Source organism: Sorex araneus, chromosome 3 (assembly GCF_027595985.1).
Source record: "Sorex araneus isolate mSorAra2 chromosome 3, mSorAra2.pri, whole genome shotgun sequence".
Taxonomy (NCBI): Eukaryota; Metazoa; Chordata; class Mammalia; order Eulipotyphla; family Soricidae; genus Sorex; species Sorex araneus.
In genome coordinates, this window is record NC_073304.1 from 218,346,506 (window position 1) to 218,367,570 (window position 21,065).

General features: G+C 40.7%; 3 protein-coding genes across 3 annotated transcripts; all 3 read right to left on the reverse strand.

Annotated features, from left to right (window-relative positions):
* Positions 1 to 8,764: 8,764 nt before the first annotated feature.
* On the reverse strand, positions 8,765 to 9,193 carry LOC129403518 (keratin-associated protein 9-3-like). The gene has a single exon (XM_055132240.1). The coding sequence runs from the start codon at positions 9,191 to 9,193 to the stop codon at positions 8,765 to 8,767; it is 429 nt and encodes a 142-aa protein (XP_054988215.1).
* A 2,303-nt stretch (positions 9,194 to 11,496) lies between these two features.
* Positions 11,497 to 12,126, reverse strand: LOC105943009 (keratin-associated protein 1-1-like). The gene has a single exon (XM_012932743.2). The coding sequence runs from the start codon at positions 12,124 to 12,126 to the stop codon at positions 11,497 to 11,499; it is 630 nt and encodes a 209-aa protein (XP_012788197.2).
* A 5,938-nt stretch (positions 12,127 to 18,064) lies between these two features.
* On the reverse strand, positions 18,065 to 18,772 carry LOC129403519 (keratin-associated protein 9-3-like). Its single transcript, XM_055132242.1, has one exon. The coding sequence runs from the start codon at positions 18,770 to 18,772 to the stop codon at positions 18,065 to 18,067; it is 708 nt and encodes a 235-aa protein (XP_054988217.1).
* Between the last annotated feature and the right edge of the window lie 2,293 nt (positions 18,773 to 21,065).

The following is a 21,065-nucleotide window of genomic DNA, read 5'->3' on the forward strand; positions in this document are numbered from 1 at the left end:
AACCTCTGTCATCTCATACACAGACCTCAAACTTCTCAAACTTCTCATATACAGACCTCGTCTGTTCTGGAAATTTTAGGTTCCTTTGGGTTTTCATCCCACAGTGCTATTAACCCACCAGAGTCTTTGTCTAAGTCTACAGACTATATCTTTGGAATTAAAAAGTATTTTTATAATAATATAATCAGATTACTATAATTTGGCAACATTTAGACCAAGATTCCTTTGATTCAGATTTGGTTTTTCTCGTCCACCTAAATGAAATAAACAATCTCTTACACATTGAAAACCCCAAAGTTTTGACATGTTTGAGGTTCAAGTATCACCCTAATAAAAGTTAGAACTTTAAATCTCAGGGAGTATAGCGATACTATTTCCGTGTTCTAGCTTCCTGATTCAGAATTAAGCAAAAGGAAAACAAAGAATGTGCTTAGATGTGAGTAGTTCCAATATGGATTAATACTTGATGCTCTGGGGATTAGTGTCTTAGCTTCACAAAAAACAATTTGACCTCACTCTCAAAGCCTTGGTCTTACCCATGACTTTCATGCTTCTGTGGATATAATATGTTGTCCCTTGAAGATTCTCAAAATCCCTTTGTATCTTTGGGGTTTTAACAGTAATTTTGCTTATTGGCATTTAATAGGATAATCATAATTTCTTAAGCTGGAGCTGTGCTTTTAAGGATAAGTCTCTAAAAATCAAGAGCCATGCTATCAGGTTTTCAGGTTTCCTTGGCCCAGCTCACTTCCCATGGAAGTTTTTTTTAAATATATTTTTTAATAGAGATGATGGAATTTAACAGAGCTACCTTATGTTGAGTAATCTTTGTTGTTCCTCAACCAGATTTCATTTGACCTAAGATGCTGCTATTCTCTGGTTGCTAATTCCAAAGCTTAGAAATGAGTGCTATCCACCATCAACTACCGTGATTAATGAGAGGGAGAAGTAAAAAAAAAAAAGTCTGAAGAATTATAAATACTTTAAAGGAAGTAAGACTATACAAGGAGAAAGGAACCACAACCATCATTTGAATCAAATGAAGAATTTTTACAAGCTGTAGAAATAACCAGGGCATCCTGAAATAAGAACGATGCAGAAAACACTTAGAGTGAGAGTTTCTTTGAAGGGGGCAGGGAAGGAATTAAAATTTAGAAATGTGAAGAAGGGGTTGCCTTGTTAAAGCAGAAGCACAGCTGTTTCAGGAAGACTGACTGGTCAGCACTGAGGGGCAAGCAGAGAAGCTGGCTCTACAGGGTGTTAGTGGGAACCACTACCATACAGGAAGTTTCTGTGAAGCAGAGGAAGCAAAGAGAAGAAGGAGTTCCCTCAGCCTTCTCCAACTTTGCAGTTTCCTCTGTCACCCTCTAGTGGCAAAGCCTAGCAGAGTGGCTGGCAAGACTGGGCACCCTTCCAGCTCAGTAGGGAAGGGAGAATGTGAAGTTAGGAGTTACTTAACAGGCAAGGCACAGAGGACTATTCTCAAGTCCAGAGCTTCTGGAACAGCTATCTTTAAATCAGCTGGACCTCCTAACCCCTTTGTTTACTTCAATTTCTTAATTCCATGGTTTCCTCATCAGTTTTGGAGTCACAGTTGGGTTCATGTTTCAGTTTCATGGTTCATGTTTCAGTTTCAGTTATGTAATAAACTATTTTAATTCCTTCCTTCCTCCTTGTTCCCTCCCTTCCTTTCTTCCTCCTTCCTTCTTCTTCCCTTATAGCTTTCTTTCATTCCTCTGTTCTACTTTATTAAGATATTACTGACATACAAAACAACTGCTCACTTTAATTTGTGTAACTAGGTTGTTTAGATATAAATATATACCTGAGATCAGTGTCACAAACAATGCCGTAAACAAATTTATCACCTCCAATTGTTTCCTTCTGTCTTTTTCATGTGTGTGGTTAGAACACTTCCTACCTATTATTTCAGCAGTTTTATAAGCAAGCGATATAGCATTGTTAAGCATAGATCCTATGATATACATTAAGTTTATTCATCTTGCTTAACTGAAACTGTTATATTGTATTCCTTGACTTCCCTACTATCCCCATGCAAAACCCCTGATGATACCAGTCTGATTCTATGAATTTGATATTTCAGATTTTTTTATGCAAGTAGAATCATGTAGTATTTATTCCTTTGTGGTGTCTTGCTTATTTGACTTAGTATAATATCCTTCAGGTATTCCATGTTGTTGCAGATGACTTGGTTTCCATTTGTTGGGGGATGGGTCATACCTAACTTCTCTCAAAGCCTCTTCCTTCCTGCTGAGAAGCAAACTCTTATGCTTAGGGGATGACATATGTTATTGGGAATTGAAATGGAGTAACCACATGCAAAGCAAACTCTTTAACTATACTATCTCTGCATATCGTTAACCATACTATCTTTAGTTATACTCTCCAACCTATTATTTCCTCTTTAAATGATAAATATTCCATTATATACAAAGACCACCTTTTCTTTACCTACCATCCATTGATAGAAACTGAAATTACTTCCATGTATTTGTTATTGTGATAATTTTGCAATGGGCATGAGAATATAGCTACCTTTTCCAGATTCTGATTTAAATTCATCCAATTTCATTTTTACTTAAATTGACTACTTGCAAGGCCATAATGGTGTCTATTTCATAGGGATGGTGAAGATATCAAATAAAATCAACATCATGTGAAATTTACTTAGTTCACAAGGGAAAGAGGAAAGATAAGAAAATAAGCAAAGAAGAAAATACAATAAGACTACAATAATTTCTAATGATAACAAAGATATAGTTTATAATTATTTTCTTCCACTACTCATACTATGTCTTCCTTACTATCAGCTAATATCTCAGCTGGTTTGGAGTCTTTATTTACTTGGCAGAGAAAATTTAAATCTTCATTGATGATGAGTCTGAATCCATAGTGGTTCAAGGGTCTTATTTTTAATTTGATTTTAGTGGTCTTGCAGTAAGTTCACAGTGGGCATAAAAATACCAAGAAAATCCTCTGAACTCCAGATATAAATCTATCTCCTTTAATTATATGGAAGAAATTCAATTTCTTTGTGAAAATCAGAATCTTTATAAATAAATATTTTATATATGTAGATATTTATATATAATATAATCTTTATATATAAAGAGATATAGATATCTATAAAGATATCTTTATATATAAGGAGGGGTTATAACATAATAACCTTCTTTGATTGTGATTCAATGGTTCAAGGATCCCAAGCTAATTAAGTGGTGGTCTCCGTTTCAAATTGAATGCTCTATTTCCTGGGGGAATTAGCTTCAGGAACAAGACATAAACAAGCAGAAATCAATGTTGAAGGGGCAAGAGATAAGAAGGAAAATTAACTGGCTTATTAGATGAAACACCTACCACCCACCACCACCATCGTTTTCTCCTATCCCTACTATGGTCATTAAAACTTAATTAAAATTCTTCTCCCTTTTGCTTTAGAATTTGTAACTGATATTCTTTTGCCTTGCCAATACTCTTAGATGCCACCTAGAGGAGACTGCCATTTTTGAGCAGACTGCAGTCTATTACTACATATTATGGCAGGCAGAAGTGTTTCCAGTTTGGGGAAAGTCAACAAATGTTGATGTGGTCAAAGGATTTATTTTCTCATGAGCAGACAGTTGCTTGCACTGGTTAAGCTAAACAATGTCAGGACCAGTGTCTTCCATCTCTTGAGGTTCGGTTGCTGTGGCATCATCTCTGTGTTTTAAGTAAGACAAAGGATGGATTGAAGTGAAGAATAAATGGGAGTACTAGCAAGAGAACTCATTTTATCTAGGAAAGAAAGTTTTCTTAGATGTCTACAACCAGATTTTGTTTAGGTTTCATAAGCCATTTCTATGTCTATTTATGCAAGTTATTTTTTTAGCCTATAAATTTATATTGTAGTGTTAACTACAGACATGCCCAAGGCATAGTTGGGAAGACATTTGGTAAACATTTCATTATTTGGCCATTTTGTAACTGTCCTACAGTTGGACTCATAGCAGAGGATGCAGTATTTTTAGGTTGATTTCTTTCATTTAGCAATATTCATTCAAGAATTCTTCATGTTATTTTTTGGTTAAGAGAATGAAGAACCTCCGACTCCGGGCACATCTTTTCGATTCCACCATTCTTCCTACACTAACATATGCCTCAGAGACCTGGGCCCTACGCAAGCAGGATGAGAATGCTATTAAGGTATCCCAAAGAGGAATCGAAAGAGCTATGCTGGGAATATCATGTCTCACTCAAGTGAGAGAAGGAATTCGGAGTTCTGACCTCCGTCGACGGTCAAAAATCAGGGATGCTGTCTCGTTTGCCAAGGCATCAAAAATCAGATGGCCAGTCATGTAATGCGATTCAGAGACGACCGTTGGACTAGAGCCGTTACAGACTGGATTCCACGGGACGCCCACCAACTACATGGTCAAATTTCTTCGTCAAATCTCTGAGTGAACTATTTGAGGCTCTTTCTGTTCCTGGAGCAGGTATCATTAGGCTGCACTAGCTCGAGACAGGGACAAATGGAGATGTTACTGGCGCCCGCTCGAGCAAATCGAAGATCAATGGGACTACAAGTGATACAAGTGATTTTTTTGGTTTGATACATAATTTCTTTATGTCATGAAATAATATTCCATTATGTAGATGGAACTGTTTGTCTGCCTTTTGAAGGACATCTTAGTTATTTCCAATGTTGAGCAATAAAAAATAAGGTTATAAATATTCATGTGAATATTTTGTGTGGATGAAATGATGGGTAGGAAGTGTTCTAACCACACACAAGTGGTAGGTGTTTCATCTAATAAGCCACACACATGAAAGGCACAGAAGGAAACAATTGGAGGTGATAAATTTGTTTATGGCATTGGTTGTGACACCGATCTCGGGTATATATTTATATCTAAACAACCTAGTTACACGAAGTAAGCTTATTTGGCTAAGTGCTTAAGTAAGGCAAACTTACGTTTAGTCCTGCAAGACATGGCCAAGCTTCTCTCAGAAGGTGTGTAGCATTTTGCTTTCCCGCTATTGCAGGCAGGAAGATTGGGGTGGGGGATGGAGCTGGTAATGCATGTCTGGGAAAACACTAAAACCTGAACCAACATGGAGGCATGGAGGCCTTTGACACAAAGGACTCATCTCAGGTCAAAAAACCATTGACATGCAGAATTTCAGGCCAAGAGCAAGAAGGCTTCCTGAGAGGAGAGAACTGGACTCCCTGGGAAAAGAGACTCCTGCAAAGAGCAGTTCCTACTCTGAATCCATGACTCCCCAAGAAACCTGGTGGTGGGGATTAACTCCCATACCATGAGGAACAAGTGAACATCAGGTGTGACTTGACGGTTACCTAATGGTGCTGGTGGGACTCAAGGTCTGTGCTGTGCAGGGACTCATTGAAGACCTTTAATCAGTTCTAGACTTCCCAGGGGGTGCCAGGGTGGCAGAGAAAGATTGGGGAAAAGTGGCCCTCTTTCCTCTCTTTCCTTCACAAGTCATCCCAGGGCACCACTGTCAGAGAATTAAGTTAACTATGTCTTGGTTTGTGGGTGTTTTTTTTTTTTAATAGGAAAACTGGGTCTTTGGGAAATTAAAGGGTGTGTATGTGTCTGGGGGGGCCCTTTTAAATGAAAAGCTGCATTTATTATCAATTGACAAGAATGTTACAGAGGATGTAATGATGTTTGTGGAGCCTCCAGGTGGCTGAGAGAGGCGGTAGCCTTGAGAAGGGAATCTGGCATTTTTTTCTCTACCTACCTCTGCCCTGCTACCTGGGAATGTCTGGGCAAATCTAGAACTGTGAGCCTTGCTCTCTGCAGGGAAAAGAAGTTATTTCTAGACCTTAACCAGGCCTAACCGGTCCCTGCCTTTTTCTCACAACATAAAAAAAAGAATTTTGGGTGAGACAAGCAGTGAACAGATTTTATTTAAGAAGTTTTGAGGAAGGGAAGGAGAGAGAGGGGGGGGGGGCGGGGAGAGAATTTATTTAAGAGACAACATGGACTTCTCCAGAGTGGAGGGGGAGCCTCAATACACATCCAGCATTAGATATGAAAGTCCACATCTCAAGAGGGCAACACATTTGCTTGGCCACATGGGCACAAGCAGCACATGAGTTTGGGTAGCACATGCGTTTGCTTCCTTTGTTCAGGTTGGCTTTTGTAGGGTTTCTCCCAAGCGTGGGCCTTTCTACCTAAGTAAAAGTCAATTGCTAGGGTGGTTGCCAATGGGGTAGATGTGACTGATGGTCTTTGATACTCCTTTCCTGGCCTTTGTTCTTGCTAGAGCTTCTCTCTGAGGCGGTCCTGTCTTTTCTGGGTTTGTGCTGCTCCAGGTAAAGGTCCTATCAGGCCTTAGTTCCTGTGTTCACAAGGTGGGTCCTGACAGCCTGAGAAATAATTGGTTTTACTATTTCTCAAGAACTCATTGCTGGGTTGCATGGGGATTGGGGGTGGGGTGGGAGGATGTGAGGGCTTCTCTATCTACCTGCCTGCCTGCTTCAGCAAGAATCAAACAGCAAGAATCAAATCTGGCTATTTGTCTTAGGTCTGAAGCATCCAGTGAACCTAATATCTGGGGCAGAATTTAATGCTGTTGGACAATTATTAACTGCTGTTTATCAGAAAGAGTCCAAGAATTCATAGGAAGTAAAAAAAAACAATGTATGATGGTAGCAGTGAAAAAAATGTTTGATGGTAGCAGTGAAAAATGGGGCTGCTCATGGCAGCTGCAAAGGGAAAACAGGCTTCCTCCTTCAGCATTGCAATTGCTTTGGATTTTCGTGATTCAAATAGAAGTGTAGTTGGATTCCTTTCTACCCACGCTTTCCCTTTCATTAGAGTAACCTTGAAGACCCACTTCAAACATTCCCTTACTATTAAGCCTCCTCTGATGTTGCCAGCTGGTCCTGATATGAACTCTTCCTTTTCAAAAGCCTATTAATAATCCTTCTGTCTTCCTCAGAACCATATAAACAAGGCAGTACTGTTCACAGCAGTAACCATCCTAAAACTCTCTACAATCTCTGCAAATTCTTAAGGCTTTGCTTTCTGATCCATCTCTCTGTTCTGTCTGGCTCCTGTGCCACCTTCCTTTGAGTCCATGTAGACATGACACCCAGACATTTCATTGGTCTTCACAGGAAAGTAGCCCAACCCAGGATTGGGTGATTTGGTAACTCTACACTGTTCGCTTTTTGTCTCAGATGAAATATTTCACAGGCTTTTCTGACGCCTTTGTTGATATGCATGTCCCTTGGGGGTATACCTATTGTGCAAGCTGAATTATTAAGGAAAATTGAAATTGACTAAAGGATCTATAGCCCTGAGAGGAATTCTGCCAACTAATGAAGAATTATCCCATCACATTGTATGTAGCTATTTTCAGACACTTTAAATAGTAATTTGTTTTCTCATTGTAAAACTGGAAACATTTTCTTTTTGTTGAGGAAATACAATTAGCTTATAAGAGTGTAGATATTTATGAGTTTTTGGTGTACAATAATTACCATCAAACCCAACACTAAAGTGTCAATATTCCGCCACCGCAGTTCATAGGTAGTTATCCCTAAATTCACTGTATCACTGTATCACTGTCATCCCGTTGTTTGTTGAGTTACTCAACTGGGCACCAGTAGCGTCTCTATTCCTCCCAGCCGTGGGATTTTAGCAGCTTCTCCTTACTCGTCTTTCCCAATGATTGGAGGCTCTTTCAGGGTCAGGGGAATGAGACTTATTGTTACTGTTTTTGGCATATTGAATATGACACGGGTAGCTTGCTAGGCTCTGCCCATGCAGGCGGGATACCCTCGGTAGCTTACCAGGCTCTTCGAGAAGTATGTGTGTGTTTATATATATATTACTTTCTATGATTTGTTGCCTACTGTCTGAACTCCATCAAATGTGGTGTGGTAATTATGGAAAATGGGTAGGAAGTGTCTAATAATGTGTCAGCCGCGTGGTCCGGAAAGCAGCCTGGAGTGTGGGGCGGCAGTTGGGTAGTGGAGGCCGTCTGCAGGGGCTGGGTCCCTTGGGGTAAGGAGAGTTCTCACCCACCTCCCTCTGGGGTGCCCCAAGTGAAAACAGCCTAGTGCGGAGTCCACCCTTAAATTATAAGTAACAAATCCATTTGATGAGCCAATGAAAACAGAGACCATGATTAATTTGCCCAGTATATAACATTTAATAAGATAGGATAGAAACACTCAAAGATATTAAAATTGCCAACAGGCAAGATTATTATTTAAAAACAAGCAGGGATGGACTCAGATGTTGAAATATGGAAAAATCCAACCTAATTTTAAGAACCTAAATGTTGAAGAGCTTCTATTATCTTCAGCAAACATCTGAAGAATGACTAGACTCTGATGCCTTTGATGTTGGAAAAAAAATGCTCAGGTAAACAAAAGCTTAAAATAGATCATGAACAGGGAAAATTTAGGATGATAGTTCTGAGGGATAAATTCCATGACATGCCAGAGATTCCCAGTTCTTCAGAAAAAAGGGGGACACAAGAGTACAGCTACTGCAATTTCACAGTCAGCAGGTGGATTTGCAGCATCCCTATGCCTGTAGCCGAGGAACAGGTATTCACTATAGAACGATAGAAATCATAATGATAAGCTTTCCGTATTTAACGATCCTCACCACACGAAATCAATTGGAAGTCTGAAAACTTTTTAGTGGCCCCGAGGTGGTTAAAGAAATAACTTATTCAGAGCCACTGTGTCCTGGGCAACCGAAAATTAGCAGCATGGCTTTCAGCAGCAGGGCTCACAGAAGCTGGTCGGGCAGCGGCAGCAGCAGCAGGCTGGGCGGCAGCAGGACTGTCCACAGTAGGATGGGCGGCAGCAGGAGGCCTGGGCATGGTGCAGCTGGCAGCAGGTTGGGGGGGTGCAGCTGGCCACACAGCAGGGGGGCAGGCAAGTGTCCTCCACGCGGCAGTCAGGGCGGCACCACCTGACGCGGCAGGTCATGGCTCCACCGCTTCCCCCCTGGCCACCACCAGTGCCAAAGCCAGACCCACAGCCGCCGGAGGAGCAGCAGCTGGGCTGACAACAGCCAGATGAGCAGCAGCTGGGCTGGCAGCAGCTGGTTGGGCAGCAGCTGGGCTGGCAGCAGCTGGAGCCACAGGTGCCCCCAGTGGAGCAGCTGGGAAATCCACAGAAGCTAGTGGTACAACAGGCCATGGTGTCCGGAGTTGGGCTGAGAGCTGAGATGCTTGCAGGAGTTCCTGAGTTTTGGTGGTGTCTTCCATGTCGGGCCTTTTATATATCTGCGCCGGCTGCTATTTATAAAATTCTTTACATATCTTCCTTGTTTTTGGTGTAAATTTGTTCTTTAGTGGTTTTCTGATTGGCTTACGTTGACGTACTTATGACACATTATGGGCAAGCATTTAGAAATGACTGTTTTATAGTTTCACAGAGACTCCTCATGTCAGTCCTTTGCTCTTTGGAACATGTTTGTGGTTTCCCATGTTCAAAGCATCTCCCATTTTTAGTCCACGTCAGCACCCTCATTTTGTATAGGTAGTTACTCTACACGGCCCTCTGCGTGGAAAGCAAAGACTAAGGCACTTGTGTTCTTATTTTTAACTCCTTATTTTTTTCTGTTTTGGATATAGAGAATCCTTTTGGACTTAGGGAATCAGGGCATCCCAGAATTGAAAGATAACTTTGATCATCTATAAGTAAAAGCTTCCAACTCAGGATAGAGAGATAATACAGGGTTTACATTTGATCTTTGGTAGCACATAGGGTCCCCAGTCAATGCCAGTTGTGATCCCTAACCACAAAGCCAGGAGTAAGCCCTGAGCACTGACAAATGTGCCCCTCCCCCCACCCCAAGCTTCCAACTCATTTACTCAAACATCAAATCAAATGATCATTTGTTCCTTTAATTTCAATGAATTCAAAATATGTAAAAATATGTAGTGTTTCAGGCAAAAAGATTCCTTTGTGTGTTCAAACTAAGGGACAGAGAATATATAAAGATACCCAGCAAAGTTCTTAGCTCCTGGTATAACCTTATAAATGCTTATTGAATCTGATTTAAATGGGTGGAGTAAAAGGCATGATTCATGAACGCCTGAGCACTTATTAATGATTAAATAGAATGTTCAAGCTGCAGTATAGAAGCTCTCCTGAAGGAGCTCTTCTTCAAGAGAACCTAGGAAAAGGTAGAAGTATTTTTCCCTATTCAGTAGTTGGACTAGACTCATGTAAAAACAACTTGGAGTTATGGCCATTTGAAGAAGTCATGGATAGCACTTTATTCTTCTCTGAACTGCATTGCATGTGAACTATTACTGCCAGCAATTAAATAAGGTAAGAACTAAAAGTCTAAATAATTGAAAAATAATTTCCTTCAGTAGTTCTATTATTTTTATTCTGTAGTTTGTACTTCACATTTAAATAGCTAATGAAAAATTAAAAAATTAAGTGGCAAGAAGTAATTTTTGTTCTAGATTTTGTTAACTTCCTAAGCAAACACCTTTCAATTGGGTTTCAAGGTACAAAATTGCAAAATTTTCCAATATATTTAGGCATTCCAAATATCTAATGTTAGAACTCTGAGTCTGGAAAATGCTGTTAGTACGCCCTTTTAGATATTTCCAAGGTTGTTTGCTCTACTTATTTAAATGTGAGACACCCCTACTGTTGGGAGTTGAAGCTTAGAGAAGAATTTTGGGGCCAGTAGGAATAATATACTAGCCTAATGCACAAGAATGAAAGCTTAATATACTTAGAAGTAGTATCTGACAATATCAGATAGATATTTTGAAGTTTATTTGATAGGTAATACAATTTATTTAGATACTGGGCATGCATAGCATCTAAATAATGATGGAATGATATTTAGAATTGGAGTTTACTAGGTAAAAATTTCATTGCTTAGATGAACCTGAAAATAACTGAAAGTGGTTTTATTTTGCTAAGCTTCATTAGAATTGACTAGATCAGGTAAATACTGAATAGCTACACAGATTATTTAGTGCATGGAGCATTTATTATGTTTTTAAATTTAAGCCAAGTGTAATTTGTACTAAATCCTGTAGGTTTAGAATTTATAGTTATGCCTTATTATTATTGTCAAATATATTCTTTTTGATTCCAACCAAAGATGGACATTTTTTAAAAAGAAGTTTAAAATATGAAAATAACACATTTTCTTTGCTCATTTAAATATTTTATTTGAAATAGCAGGAGCAAAAGATAGGGAGGAAATCGGAGATGTCACTAAAATGAAGAACTACTCCGTCCTGTGAGGCTGAATCTCAGATGCTGGACTTACTGGGTTGTTCTTAGTGAACTAATTCAGAGGATCTAAGAGAGTCTCTTGACTTTCCTTATTTCTTAGCAGTTTGCAAACTACTGGATCCTTCTCATCCAAGCAAAACTAAAGGCTTCTGCAGAGATTCATGAAGTTTTGCGGTGATTTTTTTCTATCATTCTTAAGGATGCAGCAACCTTGCTTTTAACAGGTGGGCTCAACAGCAGCAGGTGGGCTCACAGCAGCTGGGCTGGCAGCAGCTGGGCTCACAGCAGCTGGGCTCACAGCAGCTGGGCTGGCAGCAGCTGGACTCACAGCAGCTGGGCTGGCAGCAGCTGGGCTGGCAGCAGCTGGGCTGGCAGCAGCTGGGCTCGCAGAAGCTGGTTGGGCAGCGGCAACAGCAGCAGGCTGGGCGGCAGCAGGACTGTCCACAGTAGGATGGGCGGCAGCAGGAGGCCTGGGCATGGTGCAGCTGGCAGCAGGTTGGGGGAGTGCAGCTGGCCACACAGCAGGGGGGCAGGCAGGTACCCTCCACGCGGCAGTCAGGGCGGCACCACCTGACGCGGCAGGTCATGGCTCCACCGCTTCCCCCCTGGCCACCACCAGTGCCAAAGCCAGACCCACAGCCGCCGGAGGAACAGCAGCTTGTTGGGCAGCAGGATGGTTGGCAGCAGCTGGTTGGGCAGCAGCTGGGCTGGCAGCAGCTGGTTGGGCAGCAGCTGGACTGGCAGCAGCTAGTTGGGCAGCAGCTGGGCTGGCAGCAGCTGGGCTGGCAACAGCTGGAACCACAGGAACCACCAGTGGAGCAGCTGGGGAATCCACAGAAGCTAGTCGTGCAGCAGGCCATGGTGAGAGGACTTGATTTGAGAGTTGAGTGGTTAAAAGAGGTTTTTGAGTTTTGGCTTAGCCTTTTGCCTGTGGCCTTTTATACAATCCTTGGACCTGTGTATTTCCTTAACATTTAGCATCTTTTCCTTGATACCATTTGCAAAGTCAATCTCTGATTGGCCGACATCTGAGTTGTTTAGAAAATTATAAATAGCATCTCAGTAGCCAGCTTTGGTCATTGTTTAATTAACTCTTACTTTGTTTTTTCTTTGCTCATGGATCAAGTGAAGGCTCATACAGAAGCCAATCACAGTGGCACATCTTTCTTCAAGTCACATGGCAGATTCGACTTGGGTCAACCATCTCCCTGACTTACAATGTCATGCTTGTCCTTTAATAGCCTATAGGCAAAGTTTATCTAAGCTGAATATTTTCTTCCTAATTGATCACTGAACTGAAGTTCATAAACAAATTGTACAAAGTTCGAATGACTAGCATTTGTGTTATAAAAAAAAACCATTTGATGAACTAGCATCTGGGACTGGAGCGATAGCACAGTGGGTAGGGGTTTGCCTTGTATGCAGCCAACCCTGGTTCAATTCCTCTGTCCCTCTCTGAGAGCCCAGCAAGCTACCAGAGTATCTCGCCGGTATGGCAGAGCTTGGCAAGCTACCCATGGCACATTCTATATGCAAAAAAAAAAAAACACCAAAAAATGGTAACAACAAGTCTCATAATGGAGACGTTACTGGTTCCCGCTCAAGCAAATGGATGAGCAACGGGATGACAGTAACACAGTGATACAGTGAACTACCATCTGATTAATCAAAATCCCAGTGAAGTTTACTTTTCTATGATCAGTTTATGCAGCTTATGGGATCCTTCAGTTTCTATCATCAATGTCTTCAGGCACCAATGTAATAATCTCAGTTGTAACCCTTAATAACTTTTGCCTAGCGATAATTTTCCTGGCTCATCTAAACATATATTCTAGTTGTACCTACATACTTCAACAAGTCAAACAGTACACCAGAGTATAAAGGAAATTGAATATTTTACCTTTTTCCACAAAACACAGATGGCTTCTTAAACTGCCACTCAGATAATATTAACAATTTGGTGAATACTTTTTGACACCTTTCTCCCTGATATATATAATTATATATATGAAATAAGAAATTTGGTGACATATGTACTCATACATATAAAAATAGACATATATCTATTATATACATATATGTATGTATACATACATAATTTCTTTATTTTTAGATGGAATAATATTTCAATGTATATATGTCACTTATAAAAGTCTATTCATACATTAATAAAGAGTGGATTACTTCCAACTTTCAGCTATTGTGAAAATGTTGTCATAAATATGATTGCAGAAATATATCTTCAAAGACATGCCTTCAGTTCTTTGGGAAATACACCTAGAAGCAGAATGACTGGATCTAATAGCATTCTATTTCTTGTTCTTTGAGTACTGCAATTATTTTCCCATAGCATCTATACCATTTTATTTTCTAACCAACAGTATATCAAAGTTTCAGTTTGTCCAAGTTCTTGTCATGTGTTTTTAGTTTTTTTTAAAGTATATATATTGCAATGGACGGGAGGTTACAGTATGCCATTGTACTGTTTGATTTGCACTTTGTACACTTTATGCCTGTGTACTGTTTGATTTGCACTTTGATTAAAAAATGATGATATTGAGAATCTTTTCAAGTTCTAGAGTGTATCTCTCTAGATCTTCATTGAAAAAATATACATTCATGACTTTTTTACCAGGGTTATTGGCCTGTAATATTTTCTTGTAGCATCTTTGTCCAGCTTTGATATAAAGACAATACAGACCTCATGGAATTTGTATGGAAGTGTGACTTTCTTTATGGGTGGAGGGAATGGGGTAGGGATGGAGGTTGGGGTCACAATCAGCAATGCACAGGGCTTACTCCTGGCTCTGCACTCAGGAATCACTCCTGGCAGTGTTCAGGGAACCATATGAGGTGCTAGGGATCATACTGGACTGTCCATATTGTTTTCCGGAAAGGCTGGACCAGTCGGCATTCCCACCAACAGTGAAAGAGCATCCCATTTCCCCACATCCATGCCATCACCGGTTGCTTTTGTTCTTTTGAATGTGTGCCAGTCTCTGTGTGTGAGATGATATCTCATTGTTGTTTTGATTTGCATCTCCCTGATGACTAGTGATGCGAAACATTTTTCGTGTGCCTTTTGGCCATTTGTATTTCTTTTTGAGGAAGCTTCTGTTCATTTCTTCTCCCCATGTTTTGATGGGGTTGGAGGGTTTTTTTCTTGTACAATTCTACTAGTGTCTTGTATATCCTGGATATTAATCCCTTATCAGATGATACTGGGTAAATATTCTTTCCCATTCTGTGGGCTCTCTCTGTATTTTGATCACTGTTTCTTTTGAAAGAGAGGGACAGACATAGAAAGGCTGCACTCATTTGTGGAGTATAAAATAAGATAACATGAGCCTGACACCCAAGGACAATAGCTACAAGGGCCAGGAAGATTGCTCCATAGTTGGAAGCCTGCCTCATGAGCAGAGAGAGGGGAGAAGGCAGCTGGAATAGAGAAGGGATCACTAAGAAAATCAGGGTTGGAGGAATTGGTCGGGATGGGAAATATGTGCTGAAAGTAGATAAAGGACCAAACATGATAATCTCTCTATATCTGTATTACAAACTATAATGCCCCAAAGTAGAGAGAGTATTCGGAATATTGTTTGCCATGGAGGCAGTAAGAGGGGGGTTATACAGGGGATGGGGAATGTGCACTGGTGAAGGGATGGGTGTTTGATCATTGTGTGATTGTAACTCAAACATGAAAACTTGTAACTATATCTCATGGTGATTCAATAAAATTAAAAAATGTCTGATATAATTCACCAATAAAATCTGGTATTGGAAGGATTTTGTTGTTGTTGAGAGGGCTTTAAAAAATTACTACTGACTCAATCTCCTTGTTAATTATAGATGCTCTCAAATTTTCCATGTTTTCATGATTCAGTTTATGAAAGGTTGTGTGTTTCTATGGACTTACTCACTTAATTCAGGTTATCAACTTGTTGCCTATCCTATGCATATCGCCCATTCTTCTACCCCTATGTAATATTCTGGAGTGTGACCATAATACACAGTATAAAGTCACCCTCTCCTCCCCCCTGCCCTCATGACTAAAACTTGAATAGTTTTTAGTTTGTGCTTTAGAATTTTTTTAAATCACATAAATTTAAGCTGAAAGGACTTTAAGTGGGTGCAACTTTTGGCAATTGCACATCATCATATGATATAGGGGCAAAAAATTCTTAACTGAGAACCAAGTCAATTAAGTCAATAAGCTTCTCAAACTGGCTCTACCTTTAAGTGACTGTGCAACCTAAGTCACTTAATTCCTTTGAACATTGGTTTGTTCACCTTAAAAATAAGATGATTGCTCAGTCATCCCCAATGTTGAAGTCATCCATTGTGCTACCTGATCATTTCTTCCCTAAGGGCAAGGTCTGCCTGGCAGGGTTAACATGGCCTAGTGCATCTACACCATCTCCCCTGTAGACTCTCAGTAAATGTTGAGCAGAAAACGGGGGGGGGGGGGGGAGGGATGAGACGTAAGCTGTGTTTGGTAACAACAAACGCCTGACTGCATTTTATAAGAATCACTTGTGATCTTATTGTATTTATATTCTTCCCAACAGGAGATAATGGTAGGAAAGCATAAAGGAATAAAAGCATTGTTTAAGGACATATTTAGGAAAACTGATCTTTCCTTAAACATTATCCTTTATTCATGCTTTCTGACTTTTTTCATTATGCAAATAAATATCATGAATAAAGTATCACAATTTTAATTAATTCTACTTAAAAATAAAATATTCTTTGTATCTCTGGTTTTAAGTCCTTCAAATCTATGAGTTAATATAATGGTTATATTAATTATAAATGGTTATAATTTATAAATGGTTATAAAAAATAACCATTTTTTCTAAGAATCATGCAAATTTAGGGAGCATTCCAAGATACTTATGTTTACATTTATATCAATTCATTATATAGTTTATATAAAATTTATATATATACTCATTGTATACAATAAACTATACTACATATACACCCATGTATATGTATAATAAATGTGTTTGTTAAGTAAACATTCAAAACTAGTGATTTTAATGGGGGTTAAGATGCACACAGGTTGATTCCTGGTCCTGTGTTTGGTCCTGGACCAAACACATACCATAGGGTTCTATCATTTGAACCATCCAGCCCAGTGGGCCAAGAATTGCTAGATATTGCCTTCAAGGCCCCTAAACACCACTTAGGAAACCCCATCCACAACAAACAAAGATATTTAAAACCCTGTTCATTAAAAATAGAACAAAATATTCATTGTCCTCAGAATCTGGAAATATATTAAAATTTCTGTTTGTTTTTGTTTTAGAGAAACACCAGTGTAGTGCTCAAAGGTTGTTCCTGGCTCTTTTTTTTAAAAAAGTAACTCATAGTGCTCAGGGAACTCTATGCAGTGCTAAGGATTGAAACAGGGTTAGAGGCATGCAAGGCAAATGCCTTACCTCCTGTATTATCTCTCCAGCCCTTAGAAAGATACTTTTTTGTATATCCTTCATCCAAATGAATCCTCTGTCTAACTCTAATTAAGAGATACTTTTTTTATCATGATCTTCAAGTTAAGATTATTTGGGTTTACTCCACAAGACGCAACCCTTGTACTCATAGCACAGCGGGTAGGCCTTGCACGTGGCCGACCCGGGTTCGATTCCTCTGTCCTTCTCAGAGAGCCTGGCAAGCTACCTAGAGTATTCCGCTCGCACGGCAGAGCCTGGCAAGCTACCCGTGGCATATTTAATATGCCAAAAACAGTAACAACAAGTCTCACAATGGAGACGTTACTGGTGCCTACTCGAGCAAATTGATGAACAATGGGATGACAGTGACAGTGACAAGACAATGTGAAGTAGGGGATTTATTAGTGTTCATTACCTCTATCTAAAATTCTCTGAAAGAGCATTACTCTTGGGCTGGAGAGATAGTAGAGGGGGTAAGGCACTTGCCTTGCATATAGCTGATCCTAGTTTGATCTCCAGCACCCCATATGGTCCCCCAAGTCCCTTCAGGAGTCATTCTTGAGCACAATGCCAAGAGTCAGTCCCAAGCACAACCATAGATGCCCCTCCCCCACCGCCAAATAAAAACAAAACAACATCACTCCAACAAATATGGAAAACTAAGTCATATTTCCCTCTAATTCAGAGATCCTGACACTTATAGAAACTTCTGGCTGTGAGAGCACAGTGTGAGGTGTGGGTGTGATCATAGAACTGCACCACCTCTGGGGTTCCTGAGACTCCTAAAACCACCTATACTGTCTATTTCAAATGTGGATTAACCTCCACTGGACCAGAAGGCCCTGCCATGGTTGAAGAAGATACGTGTGAGATATCATCATGAACACACTCAATGAAGAAAAGAAATTCGTTTGCTGAACCAAGTATCTACCTTTTATTGGCTCTTTACTTATTATTCTCCTTTCATTGGAAGTGTGGTCTGCAGAATGGTGACGTATAGGCAGCAATTGAATCAGAGATAGACAAATGGTTCTTCTAAGGCACTGGGAGCCCTGAGCCATGAAGTGTAGGATCAGATGCCTATTGAAGGCTGTCAGGGAAAAACTGGCTTTGCTAGTTCTTAGGTCAAATTTTTATTTTAGTGGCCTTAGTGGAGAGGCCTAGCAAGGACTTTCTAGTATTGAATGGAATCTGATAGGTCTGTGAGGTACAGATATTTGGTGACTTCCCAAAAGTCAAGTAGAAATTGAATGTCTTGTTAGTGGTCCAGGGATGGCTAAAGTGATAGTTAGTTCATGGATTTAGCTATCAGTTAAAACTCGACAACTTAAAGTTAATCAGTTTAGCGTTTAGCAGCTGGCTCATTGCTGGTGGGCTTGGAGTCAGTGGGTTGGGAGCAGCTGGGCTTGGAGTCAGTGGGCTGGGAGCAGCTGGGCTTAGAGTCAGTGGGTTGGGAGCAGCTGGGCTTAGAGTCAGCGGGTTGGGAGCAGCTGGACTTGGAGTCAGCGGGTTGGGAGCAGCTGGGCTTGGAGTCAGCGGGTTGGGGGCAGCTGGGCTTGGAGTCAGCGGGTTGGGGGCAGCTGGGTTGGGGGCAGCTGGGCTGGGAGCAGGTAGGCTGAGAGCTGGCAGGCTTGCAGCAGGCTGGGCGGCAGCTGGACTGTCCACAGTAGGATGGGCGGCAGCTGGACTGTCCACAGTAGGATGGGCGGCAGCAAGAGTACTGGACATAGTGCAGCTGGCAGCATGTTGGGGGCGTGCAGCTGGCCACACAGCAGGGGGGCAGGCAGGTGAAGTTCACGCAGCAGTCAGGGCGGTACCACCTGGTACGGCAGCAGGCAGCTCCTGAGCCTCCCTTCTGGCCACTGCCAGCACTTCCGCCAGTGCCGCAGCTGGTCGTGCAGCAGGCAGGCTTACCACAGCTGGTGATACAGCAGGTGGGCTTACCGCAGCCGGTTGTAGAGCAGGCAGGTTTACAACAGCTGGAGACACAGGGTCCAGTGGTGGTGGTGCTGCTGGGGAGTCCACAGCCGCTGGTGGTGCAGCACGCCATGGTGTCAGGAGCTTGAGACCTGAGTTTCTTGGAGAAGTTTTGGAGTTTTGGTAAGACTTGCATATTGGGCCTTTTATAAGTCTTTGTCAGCTGCTGTTTACATACTTTCCAAAGGCCCTTCCTTGTTTGTGTTGAAAGAACTCATCTCCAAATGATAATTGGCCCATCCCCAAGTTATTTTTTCAACCTTTGGAAGCCTTTAGAAGTTGATTTTATTTGCTCTACAATTAGGTTCTTTACCCCTAAAGGAAGGGTAAAGAACTCAGTAGTCATTAGTTTTCAAGTAGTCATTAGTCTTCCTGGGGCTCATCACCCCTAAGTTTCCCGTATTTCTAACTAATGTTCATTGCCCCAAAATATAATTGGTTGATGTCTCACTTGTAAGGAGTGTTAATACCCAATGTTGGTCCTTATAATTGAGCTCTTGGGTCTCACCCGGCAGCTTATTTTCCAGCCATATGACCATGAATGTTGATTGCTGCGTCTCTGATCTTCGCTTTGACTGTGAGGTCAGACTAGATTGTGTTGTCTAGAAAGGGGTGCTTTATTCAGGGCTGGGAAATGTGGATGAAGTGTTACTGGTAACAGTTTTGGAGCATCTATAATGTACTAAGGCAGTTCTGATATTTTTCATGAACCAGTTCATGAATTTTTGCACAGAAATTCTTTGAGGCATGTACCACTGCCACTTCATAATCAATATTAGGAAACTGAGCTAAACACATACTTAGTTTTTCCAAATTTACACTATCACTGTATTACTATCATCCCATTGCTCATCGATTTGCTCAAGCGGGCACCAGTAACATCTCCATTGTGAGACTTGTTACTGTTTTTGGTATATCGAATATGCCACGGGTAGCTTGCCAAACTCTGCCATGCGGGTGAGATACTCTCGGTGGTTTGCCGGGCTCTCCAAGAGGGGTGGAGGAATCGAACCCAGGTTGGCCTCATGCAAGGCAAATGCCCTACCTGCTGTGCTATTGCTCCAGCCCATTTACCACTTGTTAGTGTAAATTTGCCCACCCCCCTATGCAAATTTCCACTAACAAGTGGTAAATGTGAACACTTAACCCACACCATCTGATTTTAGGCTAAAGTCTTTTAACCTCCATAGTCAAATGCCTTTTTCTGATAGAAATCACTCTAGAGAAAAATCAAAGGAAGAAAGCAGTTGTGAAAATGTACCCAGTTATTAAAAACATTTTTTAGAGTAAAGAGAAGAAAGACAGAGCTAAAAGTGAGCAGTATATTGTATGTTTGAAAAATATGGATTTGTTACTATTATACTCTCAGAAGTTATTAAATTCAGCAGAATATTTAATACCAGATAGACTATCTAACCCTACAGAAAATCCCGATGTTTGAGGATTTGAAATACATATTAGTAAAGGAGCAGCTGAGAGTATCACTGCATGTCAGAGCTTCATTGTATTTTTTCTTCCATCTTCTTTTGGTTTTTGGTTAACACCTAGCAGGGCTGATGTGACTCCTTCTTTGGAACTCAGTCCTGATTTGAAGATTGAACCTGGGGCTCCAGTCCTGTGAGCCATTTTTCTGGCCGAAGTTCTTCATTTTTGTGCTTTTTCTACTGTGACATTTTTCAACATCTCCCTATGGGCAAAATTTAGCTCAGTATTTATGCTTCTTGTGTGTAGAGAATTAAGATGTATTGGTCAGGATCATCCAGAGATATAAATCTGTTTCCCACAGAGGACTTTATTATGATTAGTTGACTCATGCAATTATGGAAGCTGAGAAGTTCCAGGATCTATTGACTACAGGCTGAAGGTCCCAAGAAAGTGGGTGGTTTCGTTCTACTCTAAACTTGAGGGCTTGAGAACCAGAGAAGCCTATGGGGTAAGTCCAAATATAAGACACAATATTAGACCAGGAAAGGATGGATAACTCAGTCCCATGAATAGAACAAAATAGCTCTTCTCTACATTTTTATCTCTTTAGGCCTCAATGGATTCACTGGTGCATGGGTGAGGGCGAACTTCTTTCTCAATCTGCTGACTCAAATACTGATCTCTTCCAGAAACAGCTTCACAGAATCACCCAGAAGTAAAGTACCAATAATCTGGGCATCCCTTAACTGGTCAAGTTGAAATGTAAAGCTAATCATCAAGTCAGGTGTGACACCAAAGAATCCTCCTCTTCTGCCACAGAATGAAGACTAATCAAATATCCCCTTACTTTTCCTAAATTAATCAAGAAAATAAAGTTTAACCACAATCATTCTTCCTAAAATTAACTGTGTCTCTTGTTTAGTTCTAAAACCAAATCAGTA